We start from the raw sequence: 13,387 nt of genomic DNA, 5'->3' as shown, positions 1-13,387 counted from the left end.
AAAAAAAAAAGAAAAAAAAAAAAAGAGCGGAAACATGAAGAATTCAGAAAAATTCTGATAGAATATTCACATGCATGGTTAGAAACATTCCTTTAAGATATCTTTGGAAATAAAGTTTAGAATTATGAGATGGATCCTCATCTAAATTCAAGAGCACAAAGTTCATAGCAGCTAAAATCCTGTCCTGAATGTGTGTAACATTCACAGTTATTACTATCTGATTGATAAATATGATCAAAACAAAGCAACCGAAGCTGGACTTTGATCATGCCAGCCATTATGGAGCTGTGGAGCTCTCTAGGAAGTATGTGAAGGGTAGAGGAGGAGGACTGAATGACAGAGTACAGCTGCCTACAATCGACCTTTAAGATAAAACATACTATTCTACAAAGAAGAAATTGAACTGTATGGAAAAAGCCCTAAAATGAACATAACAGAAAGATTAAAAGAATGGTTTAGAACAGATGTAGGGATCTGATGTACATGTTAAGCTCTCATGAACATTCCTGCCTCAACGTGATTTTATATTTAACTATCTGAAGCAACAAAAGTATGTCAAATACATTTCCTGTCTTGGTTTCATAGACTTATACTGGTATGTGCAAGATTTCAAAACCAGACTTTTTTTTTTTTTTTTTTTTTCCATTAGTAACCAAACGCACAAGGTAACAAGTTCTCAATGCACTGGTTATTAATACCATAGGTCTACTTTGTAAAATATCTGCAAAATAAAGCACCCTATGATAATAGGAACTACTGTCTCAGCTCGTATTTCAAAAAACACATGTTAGCACAGCATACAAACCTCCAAAGATCTATTGAATATTTGTAACAATGCTATATAAAATATGATTGAAACATAAAAATATTCATAGTATATTTATAAGACAATCTTCTGGTGGTAGTTATTGGACATTACATTTCACACGTACTGTTCACACGCATACAAAGACACAAACGTACGCCCATTCTTGCTTCAAGACTGACTTTAAAACCCCCAGTAAGGAACTGCCTTTCAGAGTAGTAGTTGTTGCTCTAAGTATACAGCTATATTCCAAAGCATTTGATTTCATAGTAACACAAAAGAATGATGTAATCACATGGCAAGTGTGTTGTATTATGAAAAGTCAGTCAATAAATATTGTTCTGCTACGGTAAATGTTGTGTAACAGTTTAGCCAACATGGTTTGCAATCATATACAAAAGGGCAGTTTTCTCAAGCCTTTATCATATTACAAGTATTACAGCAAGAACCTCTTGAGTCTTGGTAATCTTCATCACTTTGTTCACAATTAGCCTTAAAAACCCCAGATCCCCCCAAAAGCAGCCTCATACAAATTTTTCCAACAAAAGTCATTAAGAGCTACATGTTTTCACATTATCTCAGTTCCCCTCACCCCAGCAGGTTACACATTTACACCTGCAGAAACCGGAAGAAATGATCTATGCATATATATCTTGTACACAGGCAGTTTTGCTTCTCCTCACCGTACTTCCCCTTCCAGTTCCTGGACCTACTGGCACAGCAGGCAGGCTGCAGTCACCATACATGCTAAGGACTTCTCCCAGGCTGCACTTCCCAGAGTCCTCTTCCAGCACTGCCAAGAGATGGTGCGACTAAGTGTATTTTCTTTTCATGTGTGTTTATTCTTTCTTTTTCTTTTTTTCTTTTGCTATGGAAGTTGTCCATAAGGTTTGTGCTTTGTTTTTCCTATCATTTGCTCAAAGTACAATAATTTAAGAGATAGAGAATGTTAAGCCCTCAGAATGGTTTGTTTGTTTGTTTGTTTTTGTTCTTTTAGTGCAGGATAAAGTTTTTGCTCTGTCATGTATGACTCTGCTCTCCGCTCCTTCTTCACCACCCCTGGGGATCCACCTCCCCAGGCCCTAACAGCAGGCAGCTGCCAAAGTCCTTCGAGCCAAGTCTCCCGCAGCAGCATCCGTGCTCTATAGGGTGGATGAGCTCTGCTTATAATCCCTCAGGATGACGGAAGCATAGGTCATGTCTGGGGGCGTGCAGAGTACCGACTCCGACACTGGAGAGCTGGGCACGGAGCTGCCCGAAGCCACCGAATCCCGGAAAGGGGATGGAGGTGTCAGTGCCGGCGAGTCTTCCAGGGTGAGCTTGCTGGTCGCCGGCTCCTCCTCCTCCTCATCTGTGCTCTTCTCGTAGACGTATCCCTGAATGAGCTTCAGCTTCTCGCTCTCCGCTTCCTCGGCCGGAGGAGACAGGGGCTCCCCGCTGAAGTCAGCCGCCTGGAGAGGCAGCAGGGGTGACTGCTGGGGAGGCCGTGCGCCGTTCCCCGAGCCAGTGAAGTCAGGGATGCCAGTGGCCAGCTTGTTGACCACCCCTTGCAGCTGCTCCATGAGAGAGCGGGGCTGCAGGGGCAGGTCCTTGGGGGACTGCTCGGGCAGGAAGAGACGCGTCTCCTCCGCTGCAGCCTGCAAGGGCGGGGTGGTCGCCACCCGCCTGTGCACCACCATGGAGGGGCTGCTGGGCTGGTTGAGGCGGACGGGCTCTCTATCTTCTTCCTCCTCCACGTTGTACAGAGTCTTGCTGCTGATATCGGTAAAAGTCAGGCTCTTGCTTTGGCCGTGGTAGCTTTTAGTGAGGGGTTTGATCACGGCTGTCTGATTGCACCCTGTCTCCTGGTTCTTCACATGCACTGAGAGTCTGTGCCACATGTGCTCGCCCTTGGAAGCTTGTCTTCCACCTGGTTCAGACCATGACACAGACTTTCCATTAGAACTATGAATAAAATAAAGATGAGTTTATTTGCATTTACATTACTCAGACACAGATAATATAACAAACAAGCCCATATAAATGATTTCTACACCTCATTAAAAAGCCTCCCTCCCAGTTCTTTGTGACCTGCCCTAAATACTACAAAAGGAAACAACAGCATCTTTTAGCAGTAGCAGTTCTCAGCCAGAGGCAATTGGCACTGGCTTTATGCCCCACAGCCACCCTGCAAAGCCCAACCCACAGAAAGGTCTATAGGAAGGCTGGCTTTGAGGATTCTCGGCTATTTTGTTTTTTATCTCTGTTTGCTCACTACATCTTGCGGAGGGGAAGAGAAAAAGAAAAATAACATCACAAGAAGAGCTTTAACTAAGCCTGTTTTACAGCTGATAGGAAATATTTCCAAACTGTTGGAAGAAAAATCACCTACAGCCTTAGTCTTCAACACTCAGGATATCGAGAGGAAGCATTAACAGCCTATTCTTTTAATTCCCCATCTCCCTCACAGTTAGGGGCAAATTAGCAAGATAGAAATGATGGACACTCAGGGCCTCCATCAGGTCTTGGGCAGCAGCGTGCCCTGCTCCTCTGCCTACCCAGCCCATCTGTAGGCTCCATCTCACCTCCCAGCATCCAAATGAAGTCACCAAGCAGCACTCCCCACTGGCATACACTGCCACTGCAGGGATCTTTCACTGCACAGCCAGGGCAGACAGATCCAAGCTCTTCCCCGGTAGCCATTATTTACAAATCAGGATAAAATGCTGGGATTGAAAACAGTTGGTTTGTGTGGGTGGAGGAACAAGCAACAATATGACCAGGGTGAGTTGAGACCTCTGACTTCCCATGTGGGCTGAATCCCAACAAAATCCCACACTGGATTCCAAGGCCTGGGTGTAGGGCCAAAGGAGAACCTAAGGGTCAGATTCACAGTGAAGGAATGACAGTGCCTTTACATTTCCTTGAGCCTTGCAGAGAACAGCACTTAAAGCAGAGCAGTCTCATCAGCAGCTGGTGGGACAGGGAGCTGAGTGGTGTTTCAGTTGATCAAGCTATTACTTAATTGCAGGTCATGCAGTAGGGTTCATTCAAAAATTATAATATGAATCACCTGGGTGGGAAGCAAAGGCTAAGGAGAAATACCGAGATTATTAGTAGGAAGCAGCTTTATCTCAGGGTTTCAACCCTCAAGGAGCAGAAATAAACAAAGGATTACATTTCAGGCCCCATGATTGCAGCACAGGTGGGAGGCAATCTGAGTGGGAGGCTGGCACAGCCACTGCTGCCTGGTGGTGTTGCACGCACCAGAGGAGATCACTTCCCTTTCATACCACCTGCAATGTTGTTCTGAGTATTTTGTCTTTTCTTGTTGTGAATCCTGCACTTCTGTTTCTCAGGCAGTAAATAATTACCAGTTGAATTCAGTAAAAGTATTATTGGCCAGCCTTCTGATAAATGGGAAAAACTGGGACAACACAGATAAATGTTATACTGGCAAAAGGGAAAAGGAATGTATGTAATAACATGGCAGTTCTTTGCTGAATGGCAAATAATGCTAGAGAAAAAAAAAGAGCATCAAGGAGGAGCCAAACTGTGACATTCAGCTCCAGACTCCAGACCTGTGATTCACCATCTCAGTGGGGACTGGCTCGTAAGAGCAGACCAATCTAAAAACTTCATAACTCCACCAAGTGTGTAGTCAGGAGAACCTGGAGCTGCTCATGTTTAGAGCTTTGACCTGGGGGAAAACAAAATAACCAAATTCCCAGCTGAAGAAAGTAACCTCCTTATAGTGATTAACGGAAAGATAAAAATGTTTGGAAGCACTTTAGTTTTGATCAAAAAGAGCCTTGATATGACATTTTCTTGAAGTGTTATTGAGATAAGAAAATGAGTCTAACTATTGGGCGTGAACGAGTTTTAAAGTATTATTTTAACATACCAAGATTTGCAAACTCTTCATAGATAGAGAGGAAAATAAGTCAGGCGCTCAGATACAGCTCATGCTGTAACTCACAAATACTGCAGAAGGCTTTTCTGAGAAAACTTGATGACTGTCTGTAGGCTCCTAAGCTAAGTCCACTTCTGCAATATTTACTTCTTTGCATCTAGCTCTGGTGCAGCATCTCACTTCCAAATCCAACCTCACACCATCTGTTTAGTATCTATCTAACTTTGTTTCCAAGATTTTGTATTTTACATCAAAAGCAAGTGCTGTTATTTTAAGGAACTTGCTACCTCTGTCTCCTCCTCCTATTCAGATGATTTTCTTCCCTTCCCCCCCCCCAACTACTCGGATTCTGCTCTTATTTCTTCTGTAGCACTCTCCATAACGTACTTAATGGAGCCCAAGGCAACAGCTGTACTTGAATCAAACTGTGCTGGGACTACAATACCCACATATGAACAAAGCACTTAATCAGGTTTCATCTGTTACCAGCTTTTTGTGCAAGGAAAGCTCGTGCTGTTGAAGTGCCTTGCCTCTGCCTGCTATGCCTCTGATAGCCCTGTGACAAACAGCTTTAGAGACACAGTGGCTCTCATTGGGGTTATTCAGGGGATTTCCACTGGGAAATCTCTTTTCGATTACTGTTTTCCTCAATCTCTCACTCCAGCTCTCTCTCTCAACTTGCTTTGCTTGTTGTGCCCTTGCAACATGAACCTACCAATGAGTTTGAGACTGTGTCACCACAGTGCCATGGAGATACATGGGCTCTGTCTTGCTGGGCAGCTGGCTGGTAGTTGTGTTTAGATTGATGTGTTTGAGCGGAATTAACAATTAACATGTAAGAAAAATGCTTGCTACCCTGAAATAAAGGCCAGTCAATTTGAATGGTATTAACTGACATCTAGGAAAGATGTAAAGATATGGCTAGAACAGCTCAGACACAAACTGTGTATCGGTTTGACAGAAATCAGTTCACCAATGTGAAGAGGTCATGGCAATCCTGACTGCACAGCCACCATTTGTTAAGTGATCATTACACCTTTTTTGAAAAACCTTAGAGGCAAAAGGTAAAAAAAAAAAAAAAAAAAGGTTTTTGTCTCTTATATTGTGGGAAAGGCTGCTTTTCCACACAAAGTCAGGAGAGAGCACCAAGCTGAATCATGGTTATGGTACTGAAAATGTGGTAATCTGTGCCCAATCTGGATCTGAAAAGAGGAGTCTTCTTGCTTTTAGCAAGCAAAAGTCAAGCAAAGTCCCTGAGAACAAAAAGAAAGGGAGGTTTTTCGACCTGTTAGACTTAATTCTCTCCTTCCTTTTGGGATGCCAGAGTTGCGTAGGTTATCATCATCAGAGGGCAAGTATGTAAGATTAATTTTTTTTTAAAGCAACAGTGGCACTCAACCAGAAGAAGAGGTTACACAAAAAATGATATGTTCCCTTGATTTCATTAACAGACTGAAACTTTGTTCAAACCTAACCTTCTTGTAATCACTACAGTAACTGTTTGTAAAGCCAAAGAGGGAATGAGCCATTGGGATAACCTAGTGGTACCTTCTATTAAACTAAAATTTAAGGAAGGGACATGAAACACAATGTAACAAGAAGCCAATAGATTTTATCAACAGGAATAAGGTTCTAACTGAAGTCTAAAATATCTGATCAGCAAACAGATGAGGTGTCAGGTACTGCCTAGTCAACAAATGATGGTTTACCCTTCACACATTGTTGCACTATTACCCCTGAAAATGAGCTGTAGAAATCAGCACATGCAGGTTTGCCCCCACACACTCCTATAGAGATAGTTAACCTATGGAAGCAGAGAAAGAGAACAAAAAAAAAAAAAAAAAAAAAAAAAAAAGCCCCCTCCAAAGGCTGTGCATGGGACAAAGCCTTTTTCAGCCCAAATAAGAGATGCAAATGCCCCCCAAAGCAGGGGAGTTCCTACTGCACCTACAAAAAAGCAGTTAGCCATCAACTAGCTTTCCTCAGCTCTGCAGCCACATAAGCAGCAGGAATAAACCCAATCAGAACTCCGCCCTTCTGTAGCCTTACCACTCCCATGACTCAAACATATTAGTCCAGAATTTAAGACTAGTACCTCCACTGCAGCACACTGTAGGTGTTTTGCATCCATTTCCAAGGTCTCTTCCATCACAGTATCCATGAACTTCAGTACAGCCTCAGTAGCATGTAATTTGGTTAACAAGGAGAACTGGTTTTCCTCCAGGTTAGTGAACATCCCCTGTACTAAGGGAATCATCTCCTCTGGGCCTCTTAGCAAGCAGTAGTAGGCAGCCCCACCATTCACTGTCAGACCTTGGCACATTAATTAACATGTTCCTGCAAGCCTGATTTTTCTAGCACAGCTTCCAGGGTTTCATATCTTTCTCTAACCCAGGTTTAACTTTTTTCTGTCTTACCCAAGAGCAAGAGAACCATTACACTCTCAATCTGATGTATGCTCAGGTTCCTTACCAGACAGACATCGCTTTATATCATCTAGAGGGAGGGGGCAGGCTGTTTAGAAAACAGAATCACAAAACAATTTCAGCTGTAGTCTATTTACAATGTAATCTCCACATTAGTGATAAGAGGATCTTACAGTAGTTCTCATAGTCCAACTCCAACTCTTTTTGTAGTGCTGTGTAATTAGAGCAAAGTTTAACCTCCCACTGGTGTTTCTGGAAATGTAAATGACTGAACTAACTTTTCTTTGCCTCTCCCCTCATTTTTTGTTGGTTTTTATTAGGGCAAAATAAATTGCCTTGTACATGAGACAAAATGTTCTATGTTAATTAGAGAGTTACTTTAAATGTGTTATGGAAATAGCACACAGAAAGCAGGAATACAGAAAATGCAGGAGAAAATAATGCTGTCAGAGGCAGAGCTTGCTGAAACCTGAGGTTGTGGGGGGTGGGTGGGCAAAAGCCCAAGGCTTCATTTCTAATTCCCTGCCTTGCCACTGCCTTGTATCAAGTAAACCTTACCTTGTTACTCCTTCCTTATTTACTCTGCTGTGAAAGTTAAATGTTTCTTTAATCTGACTCACATATGGGCTTTCTAATATACATAACTCTATTGACAAATTTGTTTTGTTTTGTTTGTTTGCTTACTTTTGACTTTCTTTCTCTCTTTTTAAATTTCAGAGGTAATACTGTAGAGCTAGAAGTTGTGTTTGGCCTGAGCATGCTGTGATGTGATCCATGATCCTACCCACAGGATCCTGAGTTGGGTCAGAAAACTTTTGGTTCAGCAAGTTATGGGTGTTTGTTGGTGTTTTTTTTTTGTCATATCAAAATGATTTAAAACAAATTACTGCAAATAATTTGAAGAAATATATTTGCAGATCTCTGTTAGCTTTGGCAATATGAGAGTGACGCCAAATTGCAAAGCAGAGTTGCAGGTCACAAACTACTTGTGAAGTATTTTCAATAGAATAACGAATAGGTACTGCAGTGTTGCTTGGAAAAAAGAACTTACTCTAATAGATAATGCAAAACTCAGGATAATGAACAGTTTTTCCCAAGTCACAGACAAATTATTGCAGCATTTAAGAAATGAAGATGAAAAATCTGCAAATCAAAGTGTAATTAAAAGGTGCTCTTACAATTAAAATAATAATAAAATCTGTTTATTTTGGTGTTATTTTCAAGTTAAAACAAACAAACAAACAAAAAATCAACAGTAGATATTCTAAATAAATACATCCTTCTGGTTCCTATTATGATTTTTTAAAAGGATTTCAAAGTTAGAGGACAGGAAGTGCATGGTGTCATACTTCACTGGTATCAGTGAAGTACATCTGTGTTATCTGAAGATGTGCCTCATGCTGCATGTTTGAAGATAAGTTCACAGCAGTGCACTCATTGACAATACCTGAAGTGAAAGATTTTTTCAGACAAATGGTGTTTTCCTTGGAAAAGAACACAGCTAATACAGCTTGAAAACTGGCAATTACCATACATTGTGCAAAGGAAACTGGAAAGCTTAGGAACATGTGGAGAAAATGATTGAATTAAATTACTGTATGATAAGTTTATGTGACTGTAACTAAGACCAAATAGTCTGTAGGACTGGCAGGCTGTGATGATCAACACCCTTCAAAAATATTCCTTCAAAGAATCACTGCAGAAAGAGATCTAGAACTGCTGTTGAATAAGAAATTAATGGGCTTAGAGCATAATAACCAATGAATTTTGTGTTGCCCACTCAAAAGTATACATGCTACAGAGATTCCTTTTGGAATTTACAGGAAATAACTTCCCTTTAAATGCAGGTTAACTTTAATTAAGATGGCGGTAGGTTTGTCCTTGCTTTCTGTTATCTATCCGTGGTTGTGTAGGAACCACATTTTTAATGAGGAAGATACTGATTAACTGAGCACTATATAGAGAACAGCAACAAAAACAAAACTAAACAAAAAACCATAAGGAACGAAGCAGTGTCCGATAGAAAGCTGAAATAGCTGAATACACTCAGTTTGGTGCAACAACTCAGTAACAGATTTTAAATATCTGAAAAGGAATTAACACAGGGGATAGAAGATACTTCACATAATATGTATGTGCACAGTGAGAACCTTAAGCTCTGTGTGTTTACTGCCAAACAGTGTGCGGCCCTTGCAGTTTTATAGCAGTAGCAGTCAATGTGGTCTTTCTCTCACTATCACGCTGAGAATACTCTGGTATAAATTCCCAACTGTTTAAATAGTGTTCAAAGAGCCATCAGACTTGCTTTAACATGCTGCTAGTGGTAGGGCAGCGTTTTGAATGCAGCCTTTACCAAGTTGCCACAGGAAGCTTAGTCTTGAGGCACCCCATTTATGATGTAGAGCACTAATATGCTATAGGAGATGAACCAGCATGTCAGGGCTGTAGGTTTTCTGGGTGTATCTGAAAGTTTCCATGGCAATAACTGCAGCTTCAGAAGAAAAGAGCCCTGGAACTCAAAGCTGAGCTTCCCGAAATTTTTATTGTGGTGATCAGTTATTATTCTGTATTTTCATGGTTCTTCATTTCTGGACATACACAAGACCACATGGAGAATGGAAATTGATGTTAACACAATAATCCTAAGTACTGAGTGCATTGAAAAAATGAGTTTCAGGTCCCTACACCTGTCTGCCTGAAACTGGAAGGCAACACCCTTGCTCAATTCTAGCACACTGGGGCAGCAAAGCATAAGGCTTCCACAGGAAATTCTGACTAATGAGCTCTAGACTTGCTGACTGAGGCCCAGCCACTATGTCAATTGGCACTGATGGACAGCTGGTGCCATGCCAGTTAGGTGACTGATTAGCTCAGCCAAGCTGCCTGGCGATAGAGAACTCAGGCATCCCTGGTGGAAGATGCATCCTTAACCACCACGGTACAGTGCTGCCAGACCTCTGAATGCATCCTCTAGCTGGAGGGATGGGAAAGCCCTAGGGGCAGCAGAAGGGGAAGAAGACAAAACAAGCTCCATGTTTAGCAGGTCTGAAAAGATCAGCTGCTTTTTAAAGCCTTACTTGTCTGTATAGCTACCACAAGTGTTTGAAGTCCCATTGAATGCTTGGAGTTGCACCAGAAGTGTTTCTCAGGACATCATGTGGATGAGGATTTCTTTTTTTGTCTGGGTTGAAAAAAAAGAAATCTCAAGCACTGCCATGCAAACAGCAGGACCTTCAACCTTCCCCATGCTCAGGAATTTTCTTTGTTGTATCCACTCATTTATGAATACAACTTGTTGCATTCATCTTTCTTTGCTTCCTACTGGTTTGATGCAGATTTCATCATCTGTTTCTCCAGACAGACAATTGGTAATCTGTGCCCTGAAAATCTGTACCACTTGCACCACATCAGAAAATGGCAGCTTCTATCCAACAACAGAATGCTTGTACTGTTCCTTACACTGTCTTTTAGGGAGGCAAACTTAGCTGCTATAACAACTATGTTGTGCAATGCAAATATTTCTTCTATTCTGTGAACCAGAGGGGCAGCTTTGACTGGACTGACATAATTGCAACCTGCCCACAAGTAACGTAGTCTGTCAAAGGTAGATATGGGGCTGCAGTGTTCCGTGGCTGACTAGGTGAGCTCTAAATGCTTGGTAAGTGTCTTAGCAGCAGACTTGCACCTCAACACTGCACAATCTTCCCTGAGGCAGGGAGCAGGACTGCTTCAAATCTGCAGTTTATCAGATGGAAAGGATCATAAATCTGTCCTGGAAAATACGGGGTGAGGCCTTCCTGTTTCTGCAACAGCTAGCACGTTTTCTTCACTGGATTTGTGTTTGCTTAAGAGAGGGCAATATTTGCACTTCCATTTTGGATTGGCTACACTTTGCTACTGTTCATTCAATGGACAATATTCACAGAATCACAGAATCACAGAATTGTAGGGGTTGGAAGGGACCTCTAGAGATCATCGAGTCTACCCCCCCCCTGCCAAAGCAGGTTCCCTACACCACGTCACAGAGGTAGGCGTCCAGGCGGGTCTTGAATATCTCCAGAGAAGGAGACTCCACCACCTCCCTGGGCAGCCTGTTCCAGTGCTCTGTCACCCTCACTGTAAAGAAGTTCTTACGCACATTCGTGCAGAACTTCCTATGCTGTAGTTAATTAATATTAATATTCATATTAATTAATATTCAGAATCTGAACATCTTTAATATCTTTTGCTGTTCAGTAACAGCAAAAAATTGTCTGCTTTTCTTTAGAGATATGTTAGGACAACTCTTTGTTCCTAGGTCTAATTCTCCAGCTTTTATTTACACGTGCCTGCACATCATTTCCCTGCTCTCTGATGCCACCAAACCAGTGTTTTCTGTGTTCCTTCTGCTGGCTCTGCAGCTGCAGCTCACTAACCAACCCGGTTAGCAAGAGCTATGCACAGCAAAGGTGTCTTGCCATGAGACAGCCACTAGATTGTTGTTTAAAGCATGCAGGGTAATGTCATCTCCATGCATAACCGCAAAGAAAATAAGATGGCTAAATGGAAAAAAAGAATATAAAATTAGTACAAAAAAACCCCAAAACAAAACTAAAAGATATATATATGCAAAGTTGTAGGCATTTACAAATAAAAGTGACTTTAAAAAAAAGAGTAAAAGCTGAAAAAAGTTGTTGAGTATCCTCTTTGTCACATCTGGATAATCAGACTAAAGGCATTGTTTGAAACAGGGGACATAAGCAAATTTCCCATCTTTGTTGGCATGCACCACATTTGTCCCATCATTAAACATGATAAACCAATGAGAAAGAGAAAGCAAGGGGTAAAACCACTCTTTTTCATGCAGCTTCTCTTACACATTCATTGCAGTGTGGGATTTTTCAAAGCTGCACATGTGCCGACGGACACTGGCTGGTGGGCGAGAATTCTGGCTGCCTCTTCCTGAAGATTGAAAAGAAAAAGACACCCAGTGAGTGGTTATACACATGTGCACACATGGTGGTTATACCACTCAATAGGGTGCCTGTCCCTGCCCTACATCTAAGGTTCACCGTGGTCTTTCCCATATTTTCTCCTCTCATTCTTTGGGCTGGTCACCTCAGCCTCCATTTGTGTTAATCCCTGGCTCCAGCACGGTGTTGTGTAAAGCGGATCCCCATGGTGTTTGTCCCTGTGTTTTTTGCTGAGTGCTGATGTGCTTTACAAGCCAGATGACAAGGGCTGCTGTGTATTCAGCTGCCAGTGGGAATTCTCCTCTGGTGTTCTCAACATAGGGCGAGATGATGAAAAAGGAGTATCTGTCTTTCTCATTTTTTTTTTTTTCCTCTTTACCATTCTACAGAAGCATCACCAAAATGTTTTTGGTGGAGTTTTTAATACACACTCAGCTTCTGTTTGTTTGTTTTTTTTTCTCCATGTCTCTTATTTCCACAGCCTGCTTTGCTGAATGTTTCCTTTGTCAATATATAGCTTTTGTTATGCGTGATTCCATTGTATGTGATTCATTTTTCTCTTTGACATGTTGGTATTTTTGAAGTGGACACAAAACAAAGTGTCCTAGCTACTCTATCTACAGTGGTAGTTCCAAAAGGGATTGCAGACTGCAGCTTTGGACATGAATGTGAGACTTTCTACTTTCTACTACATCTTCTCCTCTCTCTTGCCCTGTAAAGTGGATGCAAGCTCTCATTTATCTTCCTAAGTGTCAATAAATATATATATGTACACATGCGTGTGCTTTGACAAAAGTGTAAGGTATTTTTGCACATGGAATGTATCAATGAATTTCTGCAAAAAAATAAAAGTTGTCATTGTATTGCAAATAAAATGCAAATAAAATTCACCATTTTTTCCCCATCAAACAAACAATTATAGTGCATGCTTGCCAGACATCTGTTTACCTCAAACAGCAGATTCATGGATGGTATGTGCACGCACTACATACTCAATACAGCTGCTAATGAGCCAAAAAAGCCATTCTTCTCACCACATACTAAAGCACAGGAGCACAGCATGATATACACAGAATACATGCATACCCATTTTGGAGAGGTAGATGCCTTGAGATGACTTCTGAACTATTATGAATAAAACAAAAATAAGACATACTGCTGAGCAATTCTGTAAACTTCTGGAATAATTACATTCCTTACCAGGAATAATGATCTCTCTGAGATTTGACAATGTAAAATTTGGAACTTAGCTACTGTGCTCTCTCCTGCACCCTTATTGAAGTTACAGAGATTATTAAGCTTCTTATTAGAT

General features: G+C 41.4%; 1 protein-coding gene across 6 annotated transcripts in view; it reads right to left on the bottom strand.

Moving 5' to 3' along the window:
• Positions 1 to 673: 673 nt before the first annotated feature.
• GRM1 (glutamate metabotropic receptor 1) overlaps positions 674 to 13,387 on the bottom strand; it is a 173,776-nt gene continuing 161,062 nt past the window's right edge. The window contains exons 9-11 of one of the 6 annotated variants that reach the window (XM_015858190.3): positions 13,162 to 13,200; positions 11,980 to 12,064; positions 674 to 2,749 (exon numbers count right to left, since the gene is read on the bottom strand). In XM_015858190.3, coding sequence (XP_015713676.1) covers positions 12,004 to 12,064; positions 13,162 to 13,200 — 100 coding nt within the window. In that variant the 3' untranslated portion in view covers positions 674 to 2,749; positions 11,980 to 12,003. The remainder of the gene's footprint in view (positions 2,750 to 11,979; positions 12,065 to 13,161; positions 13,201 to 13,387) is intronic. The other 5 variants (XM_015858191.3, XM_015858192.3, XM_085541458.1 and 2 more) reach the window with 5 other exon arrangements.

This window comes from Coturnix japonica, chromosome 3 (genome assembly GCF_054131305.1).
Source record: "Coturnix japonica strain WE chromosome 3, WE-NBRP24, whole genome shotgun sequence".
Lineage (NCBI taxonomy): Eukaryota > Metazoa > Chordata > Aves > Galliformes > Phasianidae > Coturnix > Coturnix japonica.
This window is presented reverse-complemented; position numbering and strand designations above follow the sequence as displayed.